The sequence below is a fragment of the Cupressus sempervirens genome, chromosome 4 (assembly GCF_028749045.1).
Source record: "Cupressus sempervirens isolate cs-2001-9-10 chromosome 4, ASM2874904v1, whole genome shotgun sequence".
Classification (NCBI taxonomy): Eukaryota; Viridiplantae; Streptophyta; class Pinopsida; order Cupressales; family Cupressaceae; genus Cupressus; species Cupressus sempervirens.
In genome coordinates this window covers 853,411,023-853,433,355 of record NC_143121.1, presented here as the reverse complement: position 1 = coordinate 853,433,355, position 22,333 = coordinate 853,411,023, and the positions used below count along the sequence as shown (strand labels likewise).

The 22,333-nt window shown below is 38.4% G+C and overlaps 1 protein-coding gene across 3 annotated transcripts in view; it reads right to left on the bottom strand.

Moving 5' to 3' along the window:
• LOC149564064 (NAD(P)-binding Rossmann-fold superfamily protein) overlaps positions 1–22,333 on the bottom strand; it is a 179,976-nt gene that overhangs the window by 8,938 nt on the left and 148,705 nt on the right. The window contains exon 13 of one of the 3 annotated variants that reach the window (XM_089827160.1): positions 324–371. The exons of the other annotated variants lie outside the window; for them this stretch is intronic. Coding sequence (XP_089683286.1) covers positions 339–371 — 33 coding nt within the window. The 3' untranslated portion in view covers positions 324–338. Of the gene's footprint in view, positions 1–323; positions 372–22,333 lie in introns of those variants that run through there. 3 annotated transcript variants of the gene reach the window in all.

Below are 22,333 nucleotides of genomic sequence, written 5' to 3'. Positions count from 1 at the left end.
ATTTCCAGCCCTTAATAATTCACAGCCTCCTGAATATGAATTGCAGGCACTAAAGAAATAACATCCCTCCTCCAAGATTGATATCTCATCTTTGGCAATGGCTGTAGACATTAGCAATACCCAAACGTGGCCTCTAAATGAAAAATAACAATCTGAAATATGCCCAGATTGACCCTCCAATATGCAGATGCAAGCTGGTGTAGAAGACTCTAATGGATCTTCTCATAAATGCAAACAATAACCTTCAGCAATGCAGATCTCCTTAGACACAGTTAGAACAGTAGGAGAGATTAAGAAATAGTTTTACCTCAGCAACTATTTGCAAAGAAATCCCAGAATTAAATCTCAGTTTCGAGTCTACAATACTTCAGCTGTAGATCCAATAAAACAACCCAGAATTCAAAGCCTTATACTTCAACAAAGGCATGAAAATCAGAACTCCGTAAAAGCCACAAAGGAACAAAAGTAAATAAATAATCAAGCATGCTTTTCTCGACAAATGGGCTTGTATTTAAAACCACCAAATTCCCTTTTGTTGCCAAAATGTAACTTCACTCAGGAAGCTTCACGACACAACATTAATTAGAAGCTTCCATTAGATTCTCTCACTTGACTGGGCTTAACTAATTAATAAATGACACTTTCTATTGATAACTCAACCTTCAACTTAAATGAAATTATAAAGTTAAATTATAACTTTATAATAAACCATTTAATTATTTAATAGTATTTTCGCCACTAAAAATATAATAACTCCCAAAATACTCATTATTTAAATATGTCATCTGAAATAGGAGTCATACCTATTATTTCTCCATGTGACCAAATGCACTCACCAAAAATAGAAAGGGTCCATCTCAATCAACACCAACTTACCACAAATAGTAAGTGCACAAAACTCAGCCCAAATGAAGTCCAATCTAAGCCGAACGAAGACCAACCTGTAGCTTACTGAATTGTGGAGAAGATAAGACCCTCCCAACTCAAGTCACTACCTCAGAAGATCCTCTATATGCAATAATTAGCCTATGAAGATCACATTAATAGGCTAATCCATGAAACTCTGATACTGACAAAAATGGGGCCATTACAGTGAATGGTTTGAAAGTTGAAGATAGACTAGATGGCTCTTCAAATTTTTCTTCATGGAAGCCTAGAGTTCTTTTTGCACTTGAAGAGAATGACATTTTGGATTATATTAATTCTGATGTTGCAGAGCCATCCGAAGATGCTGAAAGAACTCAATAGAAAAAGAATAAGATTATGGCTAATAAAATTATGATCTATTCAGTGAAGGATCATCGGATTCCTATTATCTCAAAAACTAGAATCAGACAAAGAGATGTTTCAAACTTCAGAGTCTATATGAGTTCAACAATACCAATAGAGACCTTGCCTTATGGTGTCAACTGTTGCATGTGAAAATGGCTAGAGGTGAATCTATAGTTTCATACTTTATGAAAATTACAGATTTAAAGGATCAGCTTAGTGCAATTGGTGAGTAATTTGCATATAACGATCCCGTTATGCTTGTAATGAATGGATTTCCTCATTCTTGAAAATTGTTCAGTCAAGGTGTTAGTGGAATAGATGAGCTCCCTAACAGGCTGGGAACTTATTGCATTCAAGAGGAATGCAGATTAGAAACAGGAGGAAGTGGACGTAGAAGTCATCGTGAAGATGATCATGTATTTGCAGCCCACACTTCTAAAGGAAAAGGGAACAAAGGGAACTTCAAAAGATTTAGTGAAAAAACTTTGAGTCAACTCTAGACTCCAAGAAAGGGAAAATTGATATTTCCAGGATCTATTGTTTCAAATGCGACAAGTATGGACACTTTGTTAGAGATTGTAACTCTAGACCAACGACTCAAGCTGCTGCAGCAAATGTAGAAGATTCTTCTCCTCAAAAAGAGTCAAGTGAAAACTCTAAGGGATTTTTATTTATTTTTGCACTCCTTGGTAATGTACCTACAAACAGTGATACATGGCTGATTGACAACGGTGCATCATGAAAATATCATTAGTTACCTAGGACACCTCTTCAACTTGAAAGAAAAGGACTCTCACCTTCTCTACCATATTGGCATCAACATTTCCGACGTCGTTGCCTAAGTACGAATCCAAGGTCAGGAAGGCGGGAGGAAGATGGAAACATAATGGGCTGACCCTTTGACCTACAAACAGTGATAACTGATAGCAATATTGAGGAAGAGGAAGTAACGAGGGAAGATCAATTGACATAGGACTTCATACAAGCATGGGACGTAGTGGTTGACGAGTACACATCTGACGGGAGGAAGAGCAAAGGACTCTCCCCACCAATATGGTACTGTTGTGAGGTTTTGACATCATCGCCCCAAAATTTTTTGAGGACCCCTTTTTCGGTTGCCTTAGCAAATTTTTTGGAGTGGTCCAAAAGTTTTCGATTTGAAAATTTTACACCTTGGATACCTTTAGGCTAGGCGGGATTTGATTTGGTTTATTTTTCACCCAGTGCAAAACTTGATTTTCTGAAACATGTAATTTTATCCTTAGGCCAAACAAAATTCAAAAACAACATTTTTTCGATGGTTAAAATGAATACTTGGCAGGATAAAATTGCAAATTTTTGGACTTAGATGATTTTTTTGAAAATTTGAAATAATTGTATAAGCTCGAGCATTTTCAAAATGAATTTGTAGATTTAGTCATTTTGGAAAATCTTGAAATTTTTTGGTGAAAAGAAATTTTGATAGTGAAATTGAAATTGGAGTTTGAATTTTGACTGCTAGGAAAAGGATTTATTTTGTTAAAAAATTGTAATCGTATTGCAAAATTGAAATTGGATTAAATTGCAAAATTTCATTAATTTGGTTGAAATTTTGCCTAGAGGATTTTAGAAATGTTAAAAGAAATTGGTAATTTGGAATTGAAAATTGATTTTGGCTTGCTAAATTCGATTTTTATGATATTTTAATCACCAAAATGTTATTAAATGAAACTTTTGACATCTCCTAGGCTTACCTTGTTTCTATTTTGAAATGGGCCAATTTCACTATAGGGCTAAGTATTTTTAATGATGCATTTAAATCTAGGGCATTAATTAAGGGACTAATATAATTTTCTTTTCCCTCCAGGCAGGTTGGCCCATCTAGAGGCAAAAAGTGTGGTATAAGAGGGACTTCCCCTCCTCTTATTTTCTCATTCATTTTTCCTCCTCCTTGGATGTGCAATTTTCTTCAAAGGGAAGCGAGTTTCTTGCTTGGGCAATTTTGGGGGTAGATGTTTCATTTCATGGCGGCATTTTCCTCCTTGCTTGGGCGAATTTTTGTCCTAGGACGATTTTTGGAGTAGATCTGATTTTTTCCAGCTTGGGCAATTTTTTTTGAAGTCTGATTTTTCCATCTTTGGCAGCGATTTCTCTTCCAGAATTTGGTGAAAAAACAATGTGATTTAAAGTCTGATTTTTGGCAAGTGTGGGTGATTTCAAGGAAGTCGAAATTCTGATTTTTGCTAGGGAATCATTATTTGCAAGGAGGATTGAAATTTTTGAGATCTGATCCGAATTTGAAGAGGGCCCAATTATTGGTAAAGACAAATTTAAGGTAAAATTCTATTTATTTTTAGAGGTTAAGATTGGTTTCAAAGGCGGATTCTATTCATTGTTCTTGCTTGATTCGTTTCTCTTATATTCTTCTTGCACTACTCATCCACCACTTCATCATTGCCATTGATGGGCTGAAGTTGGGAGACATAAGTGTAGATTTCATGATAGGACACTTGGGAAAGTAGAAATAAGCTAAACCACCCTAGGATTAAAGTTTGGTGATTGATAAGTGTAATCCATCCTAAGGTAACAAAGAGGTAGAAATAAGTGATACTCCCACCCTTAGGAAAGAAGGTTGGAGATTGATAAGTGTAGAGATAGGACTTGAAGAGACAGAAATAAACTAGATTCCATCGATAGAAAGAAGGTTGGAGATTGATAAGTGTAATCCATATCATTTAGAATGAAGCGGCAGAAATAAGTGTTTAGAATGGTAGATGTTAGTGCAAGCAAGAACCCAAAGGGAACGGATACCAAAAAAGACAAGGAAGACATGCTATTTAAGACCACCTTCTTCTCGAAAGTGAGGTGAATAAGTGATACCAATATTGGCACAGTGAACATGGTACAGTTGAAGGATAGATTGAAGGAAGTACAATCCCCCATGGCGAAGAAGATCTACAAAAACGGAATTGTACACGTAGCGGCTTTCCCTCCTACCTTGCCTTATCTATAATTGGTAATGAAGTGTGCATCCTGATTTGATATTATGACCAAGTCCATCATTTTTTATAAAGGGAAGAGAGTGTTGGCTAACATCAGCGGACAGGTGGTCGAAGAACCATTCAATATTCCCCAGCATAAAGGCATGACAGTGGTAATGATGGATCAAGTGGCCAAGTTATTTCAGGATAATCAGGAGGCCTACTTCATTTATCTAAAGCAGAATTGGTTACACAAAGACAAGAAGGGAGTTACCAGGTCATCAAAGCTCACCAAGTCAGATTTCAAATCAAAGTATGGCTATCTTATTGTGCTTCTCAGCCGAATCATGAGCATAGCTCAAGGTATGCAATTCGAGAACTAGATGTACTATTTTATTGATGAGATTGAAAATGGAACGAAAAAATTTGATTGGGCTAGGATTATAAGTGAAAATCTAGAGTTGCAACTTAGGACAGTGCAAAATCAGAAGCAAATCTACATGAGGTCCTATCTTTTCTATCCAATTGCAAGACTATATGAAAATCCGGGACTTAAGGCCCTAGGAGTGATTGGCAATGGGTTGGGGCAATGTTTGGTGCACAAATGCTATCCACAACTTCATTTGCACAACACCAAAGATTATAAGATGCTTTATGATGCATTTTCCATGAATATGGTAAGGATATTACAAGGGACACTTGCTAAGAGGCTCTCATCGGAACCAGAACAAAAGCTAAGAAGCATGGGAGTTGGTTCATCCAATTTTCGCAATTCACATATATTAAAGTGGCAGGAAGTACAGTTTGTCCCAAGAGACTTCCAAGGTACCCAACCGACAAGATAGTTTTGATGGAGTTGGCTAGGCAACTTGAGCATTATGACAAGATGATGAAACTCAAAGGTGAGATGGGGATTACCTTCTCATTTGGAATAGGCAATGATACTTTCCCCCAATTTCGTCACCTTTGCAGCTACAGAGAAAGAGTTAGAATGGTATCATCTAGGATGGTATAGAGCAAGACAAGGATTCGATCATAATGGTCTTATCAAGGCATCTCACGAAAACACATTCAACATATTCCTACTATAGAAGATTTTTGGAAAAATTGCACAAGATGACTTTCATATAAGAAAGCTAGCTTTCTCATGGTTATAAGTGGGCATGATAAGCACAATCAGATGGAGAGGCCTTGATATTCTTGATCAATTGGAAGAGGATGAAAATGTGCTAAGAGAGGATTATGATACAGTGAATAGAACAGAATTAGGTCCAGTGGATTGGAATGATCATCAAGATCCTTCCTTAGAGGCAGTTACAAGTACAGTTAATCTACACACTAAGTCATGGTACAATGACAAGTTAAGGAAATTACAAAGTCAGAAGGTACGCCTTACTTATGAGAAGATAAAACCAGAGGAAAGAGGATTAGCGGAGTCAGTCAAACCAGAAAGGTGGGGGTAGTAGCCAGCAACCATGAGTAGTTAAGGGCAAGAAGAGAAATTTGGAGGTTGAGAAAAGTAAAGAACATCAGGAGCCTCCAGCAAAGAGGCAGAATGCAACACCGTCAAGGGAGAGCATAATTAAGGCTAGGAGCCAAGAGGTTAATACAAGTGGACAAAGGGTCTCGGTAGAGGTGAGCTCTGATTCGGAATCTAGTGATTACAGTAACAATACCAAATACTCTCCTCTCTCGGAGAACCAAAATGAAGATGATGTGAAAGTCTCTAGTGAAGAAGAGGATAGGCCAATTGATATTGAGGAAATAAGCCGAGTGCTTGATGCCGTTGGTGATGCTTTGCTAGTCGAACCAAACCCAAATTTGTGGAGATGCACTACACCATTATGGTTAAGGAAAATGCTTATGCCAAGAGGCGAGGTGGTGATTGTCCGAACAGTTGAAGATATTCAAGGGTTAGTGGAAAAGGAAAATAGTGAGAAACATAAACAAATTGCAAAAATGGTGGCAAAGGTAATCAAAAGTGATGATGATGGTCACCAAAAGGTTCAAATTGCTATACCAAAGGTTAGCAAGGTAGTGAATGAGATTGTAGCCCAAGAGTATGAGATAGTAGAGCATAACTTGGGAAGAATCACGGATGACATGGAGCATGAGGAGATCCAGAAAGGCATGGTTTCAATTAGAGAAAGGTTAAGGAAAAAAAAAAAGGGGGATTTTAAAGTTGGATGTCAAAAGCAAGTATTGGAGAGATTGCCAGCCTATCCAATAGTTGCACAAGGCAGCCCTTTCGCAAGACAGTGGGAGAAACATAGAAGAGATATTGGCTTAGCTACGCAAAGTCAAAGATTGGAGCAGTGATATAATTCAAGATGAGCGAAATTTCTTGCCTTCCATTATCTTGACGTTTAGGTTATTGGTGGCTATTAGAGACAAATTTAGAACATTTGAAGGGGAGTGGAAGGATTTCCTTCCAGTCAAAGACTTAGCCATTCCTAGGCTACAGGCATTTATTGAGCTACTAGAGAGATATTTGGAGAGAGAGAAATTGGTGGATGAAGAAGGAATGAGTACGATGGAGTCATGGTTTGTTGCCTTGACTGTCAAATTGAGGATACTTGAAGAGATAAGGAATGAGATTACACAGCATAGCCAAGCGTTGACACTTTCATTTCAACCATGATGAACGATGTTGGGGCTACACTTGATTTTGAGGCTGCACTTGATTTTGAAGATATCAAAGAGGAGAATGTCAATGAGACAAAATTTGGATCAAGACTGAATGAGTTGGGGAAGGTTGCCATCAAGAAGAAACATTTGGGCACCCTTGCCTCCCTTAATGCCTTTGTCGGATATGAGAAAGAATATGAGAAGGATCATGAGAAACTACAAGTAGCGAGCAACATGATGAATACAACTGAGCTCAAGGTAAAGCACACGCCTTGCCTTCCCATCAAGGAAGTCAACAAGAAGCTAGCCAAGCTCATTGCTTTGGCTAAGAAGATGAAAGAAAAGGGTAGAATTATATTAGAAGATCACTTGATGTAAGCCCAATTGGCAAATTCTCCTTCTTCTTGAGTAGGATAGGTGTCTGATTCTGATTGGCTACCATTTTGGTGCCTTCTCATTGGTTGCCACTTTTTCTTTTTTCATTGGTCCATTGATGAGGTGGCGCCTTCTCATTGGCTGATGGGGTGGCAACCCTAATTAGGGTTTCTTGGGGATCATTGATTTTACCTCTTAATCTCTACCGTTGGTTGTAATTTCGGCCCCTATATAAGGCCATTTGCTCTCATTTGTAAAGGTTGAAGAAAATTGTTGCTTAAGATAATAACAAAATTGCTTCTCTTTATCATTGTTGTGACTTGCATGGTGATTAAGAACATTTGGTGTTATTGCATGGTTTCTACTTCCAAGGGTTGAAGAAAATTGTTGCTTAAGATAATACCAAAATTGCCTCTTTACCATTGTTGTGACTTGCATGGTGATTAAGAACACTTGGTGTTATTGCACAGTTTCTACTTCCAATAGTTAGAATTAAATTTCATTGAAGTTGTTAAAGTAGATTTTATTTCAAGAAAGTTGTTAAGAGTAAGAGTAGATGGATAGTTGTATGGTGATATTAGTGATGTTCGATAGGGATCTATAAACTAGGCCACTAGCATCCTAGTAGCTGGTTAGGAAGCCTTGCATGGTAATCTAGTCTTTTTCCCTTGAATCTTTGCATCTATGGAGGTAGAGTCACTGGTAAGCTTTCATCAGATTTGATCCCCGTCCATTTGCTAATCTTTCCATTCATAGGAGTAAGGCAGCAAGTAGTATAGTAGTTGGAGTTCAATCGAGAAGGAAGTTAGGAGAAGCATCATTGGCAGACATACCCTCCATCATCACCATCAACATCATTTGGCACTCATATACATTGCAAGGCCAGACGTCATCATCATCTCAATGAGAGTTCGACAATCCTTGAATGAACAGTGTAAGGCTGCCTATGTGATTAACTAGCAAATCACATTAATATAACTAAGTTAGTATCCATAGGTATAAGGAACATTGGAGTTTTTCTCATGTCTTCATGAGTATTTACTATTCAAGAGAGGGAATGAGTGTTTGATATTCCATATCAAGTATTCGATTGCTATATGTTATGTAGTGGTACAAAACTGACATCAACAGATTCTTGCATCAAAAAGTAATTCCAATATTCAATCAGCTTGTGAGATTGGAGTTCTTCATGACAGCCTATACAAGCTTTCAGCCCATCCCATTTAAGCTTTAGCTCATGATACTTCAAATTCAAGTAAACTTTGGTGCAAGAGGTTTGGTCATCTAAATTTCAAAACTTTATCTTCTGTGGAGAAGGTTATGATTGGTCTTCCAAAACTAAACCAAAATCATAAAGTTTTTTGACGAGATGCACTCTAGGTAAGAACATTAAAAGTTCTTTTCATAGTGGTGAAAGTAGAGCCAAAGAGATCCTAGAATTGATTCATTCTGATTTATGTGGTCCTATGTCAATTGCTTCTCTTAGTGGGTTTTGGTATTATGTTTCTTTAATAAATGTTTTTTCTTATAAATGTTGGATTTACTTTCTTAAGTCTAAAGACTCTAATGAATTGTTGTTCCAGTTCAAAGAGTTCAAAGAACTTGTTAAAAAATAATCTAACAAGAAGATTAAGATTTTGACATCAAACAATGGGGGAGAATATGTTTGATATCTTTCATAATCTTTCTGTTGAAGCTTGAATTAAGAGTGAGTTTTGTGTCCCTTATAATCCTCACCAAAATTGTGTAGCTAAAAGAAAGAACAGAACAATTATAGAAGTAGCAAAGGCTACGATTCATGATCAAAGCATACAAACTTTCTTATGGGTTGAAGCTTACAAGACGGGAGTTCATATTCAAAATTAAGTCATGATCCAATTCTAAACAACATGACTCCAAAAGGAGCTTTTACAGGTATTAAACCAGTTATCAATTATTTCACAATTTTTGGTTAACCTATTTATATTCACGTTCCAAAAGAGAAAAGATCAAAATTGGAACTTTCAAGAAGGAAAGGAATATTTGTTGGCTATAGTGATTCTTCAAAAGCATACGGAATCTACATTCCAAATCAAAAACAAATTGAAGTTAGCTGGGATATTTCTTCTGATGAAGTTGTAAGAAATCAAAAGAATCTAATATGGAATTTGATAAAGAAGACTTTGACCATCCTCAAGATTAAAATGGCTAATCCAAATCCATCCTCAAAGATTCAAAGGGACTGTACAAATTTAGATGATTTCGTTGAACAAATTCATCCTATTGATCCTATTGATACTTCAACATGTTCGAGTAATACTTTAGCCAACACGAAAGACCTTAGTGGGCTAGGAATACTATGGAAGAAGTTGAACAATATGCGGTCCTTTGTGGCACTTTCAAAGAGACTAAAAGGTCTCATAAGTATGTTGGTTATGTAGCTTTGATGAGTGACATTATAGCACATGAACCCTATAGTGTTGAAGAATCTTCAAATCCGCAAGCATGGAAAGATGCCATGATAGAGGAGTATTAGTCAACCATTAAAATGGATGTATGGGATGTTGTACCAAAACCTAAAGGTATATCAATTGTTTGTTCTAAATGGTTATTTAAAATTAAGCATACATCTGATGGAAGTATAGAAAAACATAAGGCCAGATGTGTAGTTAGAGGTTTTTCACAAAAAGAAGGCATAGACTATGAAGAAACCTTTTGCACCAGTAACTCATTACACATCCATCACAACCATCATAACTATTACATCAATGAAGGACTAGAGACTTTATCACATGCATGTGCAAACAACCTTCTTAAATGGGGTAATTGAAAAGGAAGTATACATTGAGCAGCCAAAGTGTTTAGGTATTCATGATAAGGAGTTGCATGTGTGCAAGCTGAAAAAGGCATCATATAGCCTTAAGCAAGCTCCTTGTGCTTGGTATGAGACAATTGATTGGTATCTTCTAAGTTTGTTTTCGAAAGATTGATGTAATCCCAATTTATATTTCAAGGTAAATGATGTCACAGTGTTGATTCTTGTGCCTTATATTGATGACTTTTTTTTCACTGGTCATGATGATCTCATTGTCAAATGTAAGGAGTTAACTTCAGAATTTGAAATGAAAGATATTGGTTTGCTGCACAATTTCCTTGGGCTTGAGGTATGGCAAAAACCAAATGAAATCATATTAATTTAAAGTAAATATGCAGCTAAATTTTTTTTTAAATCGACATGCTAGAGCGTAAATCTATGGTGACTCTTATAGATAAGATAAGATAAGATAAGATAAGATAATGATATTAATGTCCAACAGAAGACCAAAAAGAGGTCTATGGGACTGAAAGATTACAACAAAGCAGGGCTGAAGCCAGCAGGAGCACACAAACGTGTCCGAAGAAAAGCAACAACAACAAACAAATACAAGCAACAGAAAGCACTAGGAGTCTTTCTTGGGTGAGAAGAAATCAGTCATAGAATGATACACGTGTCGATGCGTAGAGGTACTACACTGTCTCCGACCTGTCCTAGAAGAGTGTCGCTGGTGCCTATAAGCAGAACGGGATCTAACGCATCTAGAAAGATCACTAGGCCGAATAGAGCTAGAGGGCCTTTTCACACCACGCAAAGGTGTAAAAAAGGCAGTAATGAGCTGAGTAGATGAGTGTCGATGTGGAAGTAGAGTCTGAATCATGTTATCCCGGAGCATAGTGGCCTCACGCAGATACAGTGCAAGGCATCTCTAATCATAATAGCTGAAGAAATCATAGAGAGAGAAGCATTCTCTGAACAAACAAAAGAACCTCCCTCTGTTCTCATAATAAATAGGGCATCGAAAAAGAAAGTGAGCCTCATCCTCCACCTCCCCTAAAGAACAGAACAAACAAGTCCGCTCCTCCCTGTCAATATGATGATCCAACTAAGCCCGAAGATGGTGGGAACCAACTCTGAAAGAACCTAAAGAGATCCTCAGGGCATGAGACCAGCGCCGCGAAAGATAGCTAGGTCGGGCAATAATCCCATCTGAGATCTCCAAAAAGTGTGTCACATAGAATGACATCTGTGGGCGTAATCCACCAGGAGGGTTAACCCAGGTAGCAGTAATGTAACATCTATAAATATCAAGACGAACATGCTCATTCAACTCCTGCCGAGAAGGGAGAAGATGAGCAGGGGCATCCAAAGAAAACTGAAAAGGGGGGAGACAATCAATATCAATCCTAATCGAACTCAGCAAAGAAGAGACTTGTGCATACCAACATCGCGCATGAGCACCAGACTCAACAGCCACCATGGAAACCGAAGAGCAATAAGCTAAATAGGAGTAACGATCACGGTCTCCAACCATATCAGCAAACCCATGAAGGCGATGAAGAAACCAAACTAAGTCAAAAATGGCCGCAAGTCTGAAAGGATGAGCCCCGAACTCAGCAAGAATGATACCATGAGGAGTAGATCTATGACATCTGATAATGCGCCGCAAGAACAAAGTTTGGACCCGCTCAATCGAGGCCCAATTAGAGCTAAGGAGAGAAGGACCCCAAACCACAGAACCATAAAGAACAATCAGTCAAACAAGAGAATCTAGGAGAGATAGCTTAGACGAGGTATCCTGAAAATGATGTCTGAAGCACTGTTTCTCAAGCAAAGCAAGAGAACCCATGCCCTTATTCACTCCGGGCTGAATAGCAGGTCTCATGCTAAAACGCGGTCCGAAAAACATAACACCTAGATACAAATAGGATGAAGTAATCTCAATCTCCTGGGCCCGAAATGTGAAGTGAAGATGAGAGGTCTTTAAACAATTAAATAACATGATCCGAGTCTTACCCAAGTTAACCACCAGCTGTCTCTGATCACAAAATAAAGCCAATCTATCAAGAAGTCTCTGTAACCTGTCAAGAGAGGAATCAAGGAGAACAATATCATCCGCAAAGAAAAGGATCGAGATCAGAACCTGATGAAGATAACAACCGTCACCCGGGAGCGAAGACTCCAAGAGGAAGTCCTCCAGCTCATCAATATATAACCCAAATAAAGTAGGAGAGAGAGGACAACCCTGCTTAACCCCAATAGTACAATGGATTGGATCTGAGAAGCCAACAGGAGTCCGAAATCTGGCGACCACAGTCTCATATAGTCTCATAATAGAAGCAAATCTAAAAAAGTTATATGATGATGCATCTTCTTTAAGCTTGGTTGATCTCACTATGTACAAACAACTAATTGATTCTTTGATGTATTTGGTTAACACAAGGCCTAATATAAGTGATGCAATTAATACATTGAGTTAGTTTATGTGTGAACCATGACAAATTCATCTTGTAGAAGCCAAACCCATATTGAGATATATACATGGTATAGTGGGATATGAATTGAAATATTCTTCATGTATAGAGCTGAACTTACAAGGGTTCTTTAATTCAGATTGGGCAGGGTGTGTGCCTAATAGAAAGAGTATTTTAGGATATTGTTTCAGGTTAGCTGCAGCTATGGCTTCCTGGTGCAACAGGAATCAATCTTGTGAGGCCTAGAGTACAGTTAAAGCATATGTGGCTAAGAGAGAAGTTATGTCGCTTTGTCAATGTAATGGACACCCCTAAATTCCCCATAAAACTAAACCAACTGCTGAAAGGAATTATGTCAAACAGTTTGCATTCAACTTCTTATTTCTACATTTAATGTTTAAACCCCTTATAACTTCAGAAATCAAACGCTTATTTGTTTGTTATGTTTTGTGCATGGAATAAGAATCATACAACATAAACAAGAAAGAAACTACAATAATATGCAAAGTGGACAATGAACTGCTGCCGATAAAATATTATTTTCAGAATTTAATTAAATCAAATACATAGCAGATTATCAACTCACTAATTACTCTAATATCGTTGGCATAATACTCCAGCCCATGCTTTCGAACTTGCTGCTATAGTAATGTGAATAGTGCTACGTGAAGTGTTGCAATCAACATTGCTGCTACAGTACTTGGTCTTTCAAACAATCCACTATCTTCATAAAATCATTCCCTCAAAGTGGCATAAGCATCAGACAAGTAGTGAGGAAGATATGAGCAAAATATCAAATCTGCCTGTAGCTAGAAATGCAACCAAACTGTATGATAGCAAAGTTGATAGCAATGGATTCCAAAGGCCAAACTCCAAGGGAATGATGCCTAGAATGTCACAAGAGAGAATCGACATCCTCTAATGCCAAGAACAGATCTACAATTCACACACTAATTTCTTCTCATATTCAACATGCCGAACAAGGGCCACAAACTCTCCTTTTTATTTCTACTTCATAGGGTCAGCCCACTTTTCACAAGCAATGTGGGATAAAGTGTTCTAAAATAACATAAAATAAACTAACACCTTATGTCTCCCTTGGGCTTCCCTTTTCCAACACACAACCCAACATGAGTAATATTAAAGTAACACTATTATTTTCACATTTAATTTAAATGTTACTTTAATAAACTTCAGGCATTAAGATAAAATAGTAATTGGGCTTAGAATAATATGAGTGATAGCTCATCAGAAAGCTCTCATCGAGGAGCATCAAACCCAATCACTAACTCTGACATCGTCCATGCCCTGTTGACTTACTAAAAATATTAAGTTTGCCCAAAACCATATAAATCAACTTTGTTCTAGCCCGAACTGGAAATGACTAGGCCAAAACATCTCAGGATCTCACTGACCTCTTAGTTAGCCTCTAGGACCACGCAAAAATAGGCTAACGGTCACACAATTGGACAATTGTTAAAGTGGGGCCATTACGGTCCGCCGCCCTTGAAATTGCTTGTCCTCAAGCAATCTTTGTCCTGCTTGCTGTAACACTTGCTCACTTTCCCAAGTAGCATCCTCCTCTGGTAGGCCTCTCCATCTGACCAAAAATGCTTTAACCACCTTCTTCCGCAAAGTCCTCTCTCTGGTATCTAGAATAGCCTTAGGAATCAATACGAGCTTCCACTCCTCATCCAATGGTGGAAAATTTGTAGAAGGCACAACTCTCTAACCAGTGGCTTTCTTAAACCTCAACACATGAAACACATTATGCACCCAACTGCCCTTTGGAACCTCAATCTCGTAGGCAACCTCGCCCACCCTGCGAATCACTCTATAAGGACCATAAAATCTAGGCTTCAACTTCTGTACTTCGCTCTTCTTGAGTAATGAATGTCTGTATGTTTGTAGCTTCAAGTAAACCATATCCCCAACCTAAAAAGCTACGCTCTATCTAGTGTTGATCAACATACAATTTCTGTTAATTCTGGGTCTAATGTATATTCTCCCTGAGCTCCCTCAAAATATCCTGACTATCCTACAACAAGTCTTTAGCTTTGGGCACTCTGCTATCCCCCAAAACCAGATCCATGAAGCTAGGTGCTTCATAACCAAAAAGTGCCATGAATTCAGTCATCTTGATGGACATATGGTAAGTGGTATTATAATAGTACTCTCCCATATGTAGTCATTTGACCTTAGCTCTCTATTGTGCAGTCACATAGTTCCTCAGACATCCTTCCACCCATTTATTCACAATCTTCGTCTGCCCATCTATCTGCGGATGATAACTAGTGCTAGGTGTAAGATTTGTGCCACACAACCCAAACAATTCCTGCCAAAAAGCACTCATAAATTTACAATCCTGATCACTGACAATGAAACTAGGTGGCCCATGTAACCTGAATATCTCTCTGAAGAAAAGATTCGCCACCTATGCTGCTGTGTAGGTGGATGGAATAGCAAAGAAGTGAGAAAACTTCATCAGCCAGTCAAAAACCACATAGATGCAATCTCTCCCTTGTACTCGTGGTAACCTGGTGATGAAGCCCATAGAAATACTTTCCCATTTCCTATCCATAACAGGCAAATGTTGTAACAACCCTACAGGATGTGTACTCTCCCTTCTTCTAATGACAAATTGCACACTCCCTGACATGCTTCTGAACATCATCCTTGAGCCCTTTCTACGTGAATCACTCACGGATCTACCTGTAGGTATTAAAAACCCATGGATGTCCAGTTGTAGGTGCATTATTACCTCTCTAAACTATGATGAAGGAATCAAATATATCCTACCCTAGAACTTGATCAATCTATCCATCACCACATAATGATCATACTATATGGTGCCTACAATCACTCGAGAAGCCCAATTGTCCCTCACATACTTTGTTATAATCTTATTTCTCCAATCTCTTGTAACCTCAGCTAGAGCACAAATATGAGGTCTCTTGGATAAAGCATCTACCACCACATTCTTCTTACCTTTAACAAACTCAATGTCAAAGTCATAAGCCTACAACTTCATAATCCACTTTTGTTGTCTATCATTCAAATCACGCTGGCTCATTAAGTATTTGATGTTGTTGTGATCAGTCTTGATAACAAACTTCCCCCCAACTAGGTAGGACCGAAAATTGGCCAATGCATGCCTAATGGCCAACATCTCTCGGTCATAAATGGAATAGGTCCTTTCCACTCCACGGAGCTTCTTACTCTCAAAAGCAATGGGATGCTTCTCTTGCATCAAGACTGCCCCAATCCCATCACCTGACGCATCACAATTAAGCTCAAATGGCTTCGTGAAATCCAGTAGAGCTAATATTGGACATGATGACATCACCTTCTTGAAAATATCAAAGCATCTTTGAGCTGCCCCTATCCATATGAAGGCCCCTTTCCTAGTAAGGTTTTTCAAGGTTGCAGCGGTCTATGAGAATCCCTTAATAAATCTCCTATAAAACCCATAAAGACCAAAGAACCCCTTAAGTTGTGTGAGGTTTGTAGGAGTAGGCCAATCAACAATAGCTCTAATCTTTTCGGGATCTACCCGAACTCCATCTGCACTGATGATATGCCCAAGGTATAGTAACTCAGTCAACCCATACTCACACTTAGATTCCTTGGCATGTAGTGACTCTTTCTCCAAAATGGACAACACCATCTCAAGATGTTGTAAATGCTCCTCCCAAGTCTTACTGAAGACCAAAATGTCATCAAAGAAAGTTAGGACAAATCTCCTCAGCTGCCCCTTGAATACCTGATTCATGCAACTCTGGAATGTAGCAGGGTCATTGGTTAGCCCAAATTGCATAACCAAAAACTCGAAGTGGCCATAGTGACACTGAAAGGTTGTCTTCTCAATGTCCTCCACCCTCATCCTAATATGGTGATACCCTGAACGTAAATCAATCTTCGTAAAGAAGCATGCACCATGCAACTCATCAATCAACTCATCTATCTGCGGGATGGGAAATCTGTTCTTAATGGTCTTCTTATTTAATGCCCTGTAATCGATGCACATGTGCATCGTCCCATTCTTCTTCTTTACCAATACTAGTGCTGAAGAAAAGGGGCTCTTACTAGGCCTGATATGCCCCATCTCCAACAAATCCTTAATCGCCTTCTCTATCTCATCCTTGTGTTTCTTAGGATAATGATAGAGTAATCATAACCAATTTGGATCCCTCCTCGAGCTCAATAACATGCTCTATCCCTCTGTCAGGAGGAACCCCATGTGGAATCTCGCCAAAAACTTTAGCATGCCTATCAAGTATCTCCTAGATATCTAGTGGGTGACCCTTCACTTGTGGCTCCAGTAAGGCTGGCATAGTGAAAGATTATGTCGCCCACTCTACATCATCATACTGAAATAGTCTCTGCATTCTCCTCAAGGAGATTAATCTACAACTCCCATCTGAAATTCCTCTAAGTACAACAGTTCTACCCTCATACTGGAACCTCATCATGCCGAGGATGACATCATAGTCTCCCATTTCTACTAAATAGAACTCATCCTCCAACTCACAGCCACCTCCAAACCTAATGTGAAGATGAGATATCTTCCACGTGCATAATAATTTGTCACCATTAGCTAGCATGACTCTAAAACCAGCATGCTCCTCGGTCTATAAACCTCTCTTGGCTACAAATTGTGCATCTATGAAATTATGTGTAGCCCCAGCGTCAATGAGTGAGATCACTTTTTGCTCCTAGATAGTACCCCTAACCTTAAATGTGATTGCCTTCTAAGCCCCTGTTAATCATGCCAATGACTTCTGATCCTCAGGAATGTTGCTCTCCTCTGTAGTGCTACCCTCGTTTGAATTAAAGTGCTGATCCTCCCTCTTTGACTGTGACTCCTCTACTGAGAAATACTCCATTTGATTTGCCTTAACCTTGAGAGGACACTTATGAGATAAGTCCCAAAACTCTCTACAATGAAAACATAGCTTCTTCCTCCTCAACTCATTTAGGGTGTCATTATCCAACTTATTATCCCTTTTTGGCTGAGCATCCTCGTGAAAAGGTTTTTTGTCCTTCTCCTTGTCCTTCTTCATATGTGAATCCCTATGCTGAAATTTGCTCCTAAAAGAAGAAGGTGCTAAGTCACAAGCCTTCTTAGTGGCCTCCTGTAACGTAGCCGGGCCATGCCCCTTGACCCAACCCCTCAAGGGATCTGAGAGTCCATCCATAAACAACACTACTAACCTCCTCTATGAAATATCTGTGACCAACACAACTAACCTCTGAAATCCACTGGTCTACGTCTCAACTGATCCCCATTGCTTGAGTTGTGCCAACTCCTTAAACTATAACTCGGGCTCTTTGGTATCAAATCTCTCTATGAGTCTCTCAGTGAACACCTTGTAAGATGTGATCTAATTATGCCCCAAGGTTACCATGCCATGTTGCTACCACTCATGCGCTGGACCATCCAAATGAATAGCCACATACTTGATAGCCTCCTCCTCAGGCATTAGATTCAGCTGAAAGTATGTATCTACCTTCTGCACCCAAGCTCGTGCAGTCATCTTTCTTGAATCATCATAATAAGGTAAAGAAAGTTTTCTTAACTTTCTTTCTCAGCTCAAAGTTTTGATTCCTCCCTCTTGCTTTAGCCATTTGTCTCATCCTCACGTCCATGTAATCTTTGAGAGAAATATCAGCCTGAAACTCCGGTCCACTTGCCTCCTAGTCCCTCCTAAACTAATCCTGTAACTCGGTAATCTGTGGTTTGTTTACTAGTTGAACTAGATCTCTGGGTGGAAAGGTGGGTAGAAGAGGTCTCGAGCTTGTTGTCTGAGCTGAGCGTGCAATGTGTCTAAAGTTATCAGCCTCATTCCCATTGTTGCCATGTCCATTATTACCATTAATGTTATTCTCAGAACCGTTGTTGTTGCCTCGGCCTCCATTATTATCATTGCCCCTATTGTTATCGTTTCCCCCATTGTTATTGTTTTCGTTGTTGGCATCACCTAGATTAATATTGATGTCCATCTGTTTAGCCATAAGATGCAACATCATATTCATTTGCCTATTCTGCTCCTCTTGCATACATTGCCCCTCCTCTAATGTACCCAGTAACCGTCTGAACATTACCTCCTCCTGATTTGGACCGATATTCCTGGCTCCGCCTAGTCCTATATTTCTGTCATCTCAGTCACCCATACTATTGTCTTGTTCAAAGAATATCTCCTCTGTGTCTATATGACTGGATTGTATGTCCACCTGCACGGATGAACTAGATTGTTCGCTCTGCATGTCTGAAATCCTATTTTGTCTTGCTTTGGTATTGCGGAAATTAAAAGGCCCCTATCACATGCTCAAATATAAATGCTTAGCCAATTTTTAAATTTCTGATTTTAAAGTTTTGACATTTTGTCAAACACTTTACCCTCTATCCAGTTGTTCCAAATTCTCTATAAGACCTCCACAGGATGGCAAGACTTATAACTTTGATACCACTGTAATGGACACCCCTGAATTCCCCAAAAAACTAAACCAACTGCTGAAAGGAATTATGTCAAAAAGTTTGCATTCAACTTCTTATTTCTCCGTTTAATGTTTAAACCCTTTATAACTTTGAAAATCAAACGCTTGTTTGTTTGTTGTGTTTTGCGCATGGAATAGGAATCATACAACATAAACAAAAAAGGAACTACAATAATATGCAAAGTGGACAATGAATTGTTGCTGATAAAATGTTATTTTCAGAATTTAATTAAATCAAATACATAGTAGATTATCAACTCACTAATTACTCTAATATCATTGGCATAATACTCCAACCCATGCTTTTGACCTTGTTGCTACAGTGACATGAATAGTACCGTGTGAATAGTGCCACGTGAACAATGCTGCTATAGTACTTGCTCTTTCAAACAATCCACTATCTTCATAAAATAATTTTCTCAAAGCGGCATAAGCGTCGGACAAGTAGTGAAGAAGATATGAGCAAATATCAAATCCGCTTGTAGCTGGAAATGCAACCAAACTACCTGATAGCGAAGCTGATAGCAATGGATTCTAAAGGCCAAATCCCAAGGGAATGACGTCTAGAATGTAACAAGAGAGAATGGATGTCCTCTAATGCCAAGAACAGATTTGCAACTCACACACCAATTTCTTCTCATATCCAACATCCCGAACAAGGGCCACAAGCTCTCCTTTTTATTTCCACTTCATAGGGTCGACCCACTTTTCACAAGCAATGTGGGATAAAGTGTTCTAAAATAAAATAACACCTTATGTCTCCCTTAGGCTTCCCTTTTCCAACACAGAACCCAACATGAATAATATTAAAGTAACACTATTATTTTCACATTTAATTTAAATGTTACTTTAATAAACTTCAAGCATTAAAATAAAATAGTAATTGGGCTCAGAATAATATGAGTGATAGCTCGTTGGAATGCTCTCATTGAGAAGCATCAAACCCAATCACTAATTTTGACATCGCCCATGCCCTGCTGACTTACTAAAAATAGTAAGTTTGCCCAAAACCATGTAAATCAACTCCATTCTGGCCCGAACTGGAAATGACTAGGCCAAAACATCTCAAGATCCCACTGACCTCTTCGTTAGCCTTTGGGACCATGCAAAAATAGGCTAACGGTCACACAACTGGACAACTACTAAAGTGGGGACATTATAGTCAATTACTTGCAAATTTATTTGGGTGACCTTTGAAACCTTCTGTAATCATATGATAACCAAAGTTGTGTGAATGTTTTGGTTAATCAAGTTTTTATGACAACAAAACATGTGGAAATTAGATATCATTGCTTGAGGGATACGGTTCAAAGGAAAGGGGCTAAGCTCAAGTACAATTCAACAAAGGAGCAAACTGCAAACATTCTCACCAAGCCACTTCTGAGAGTGAAATATTGCTTCTTCTGGAATAAACTTCATATAGTGGAGAATGATGCTCTTTCTAAGAGAGAGATTCTTAGCTTCAGTGAATCTTTATATATATTAATGAGTTCTTCTCTACGAGAGAAGTTCAAGGTGCAATGCCTTGTTAATGAGTTCTTTTGTGCAAGAAAAGTTCAAGGTGCAATCGCTTGTTAATAAATTCTTCTCTACCAGAGAAGTTCGAGGTGAAATCCCTTGTTAATGAGTTCTTTGCAAAAGAAGTTTGAGGTGTAGTATTTTGTTGATGACTTCTTCTCTACAAGAGAAATTTGAGGTGAAATCCCTTGTTCCACCCTCTAGGAGTAGCTATGGTGGATCCACCCTCAGGGATTAGCTTTGGTGGAAGTCATGTGTCTGACTTCATGACTTTATTTTTATATATTTCTGATTAACCCTCTAGGAGTAGCTATGGTGGATCCACCCTCAGGGATTAGCTTTGGTGGAAGTCATGTGTCTGACTTCATGACTTTATTTTTATATATTTCTGATTAACCCTCTAGGAGTAGCTATGGTGAATATTGTTAAGCTGAGATAACAATGTTTTATTGAGAAAATATATGATCAGATTTGTTGACATCATTTTTGGTTGCAGCTATGTGCACTTGCCATTAGATGACACTCTAAAGATCTCTCTCTTGCTAAGAGGGAGTGTTGAAAATGCTAGCAGCGATAGAGATCGTCTACCTCCGGTGATTATTGTTAGATCTCTGATATTGATCTTTTGTTCATTCCTTGAATTTTTGGTTGTACCTCTTGGTTTTTGGTTTCCAACATAATTCTATATTATTATTGTTATGTCTGATTTCACTCATGTGTGGTTCGATCTTTAGTCACACACGTATCTATTCCTCTTTGGCGTCTTGATTCATTGCCTTATACTACTTGGCTTCTATGTCTTACAACTCAGCTGCTAAGTCAGTATCACTTGCTTATGTATAGTGTTCTCATCATCTTTAAGGCATTGTCAGCTTTGTGGAGGTTACGTGATCTTTAATCTGTTGTAGTCATTTCTTTGTTATGGAGCTTTTGGTCTTCAAGTCACCCCAGTTCTCTCAATGCCTTCCTGTGATACTCTTCATGAGTGTAACGAAAGAGGACTTTACGTCTTCCTCTTCTCTTACGTATGTTGCTACGCCTGATGTTTTTGTTAAGTCGGATTATTCTCATAGTGCTTGAGTGATGTTTAATACTGATCCAGTATTATTACTTCGGTGTGTCTCTTCTAGTCTGAAGAAATCTCTACAGTCAATTGATGCGTCATTTTAGATGTGATCAGTTTTGAGGTGGAATATTATTGACCATGATCAGTTTTGAGAATACTCTTCATGGTTCTCTAAACTCAATCATTGAGTTATTGACCAGAATTACTGAAGTTTGAGATTAAATCTGTTCTAGGATTATTGACTGTCAACTGTGACATCAATAAGGAACAAGTTATTGTAGTTGCCATTGAATCTGAATAAAGGCATCATCATTTTGTGGGTTGGCTTGTTTCCCTTGAAGAGGACCAGGATAAAATCTTTAGCTTATTTGTTTTCAATTTATTTGAACTAATCTGTTGCACTCATAAATATATATAGGGTTCATTTTTAATAGAGTTATCACGATTGAGCCCTCAAACTTATAAGTCTAGGTCTATGAATGACCCTAGCATTGAGAGCTTAGAACTTCTAGGTATAAGCATATAGTGATGACATAGATCTGACATCATAACAATTGTTGGAAATTCTTTGAAGTCGACACTTCTAGATTAGTTGGAAGTTGTTGGGTTTATTAACTTGGTTGTTCCTTAAACAAATGTTAGCAGTAATCAAGGGGCAGTTTTTATACTTTTATGCTTCCAAAACAAAATTATAACTTTTTATCAATACCATAGTGGCCTTTCCCCACCTTGAAACATTGCATTTCTA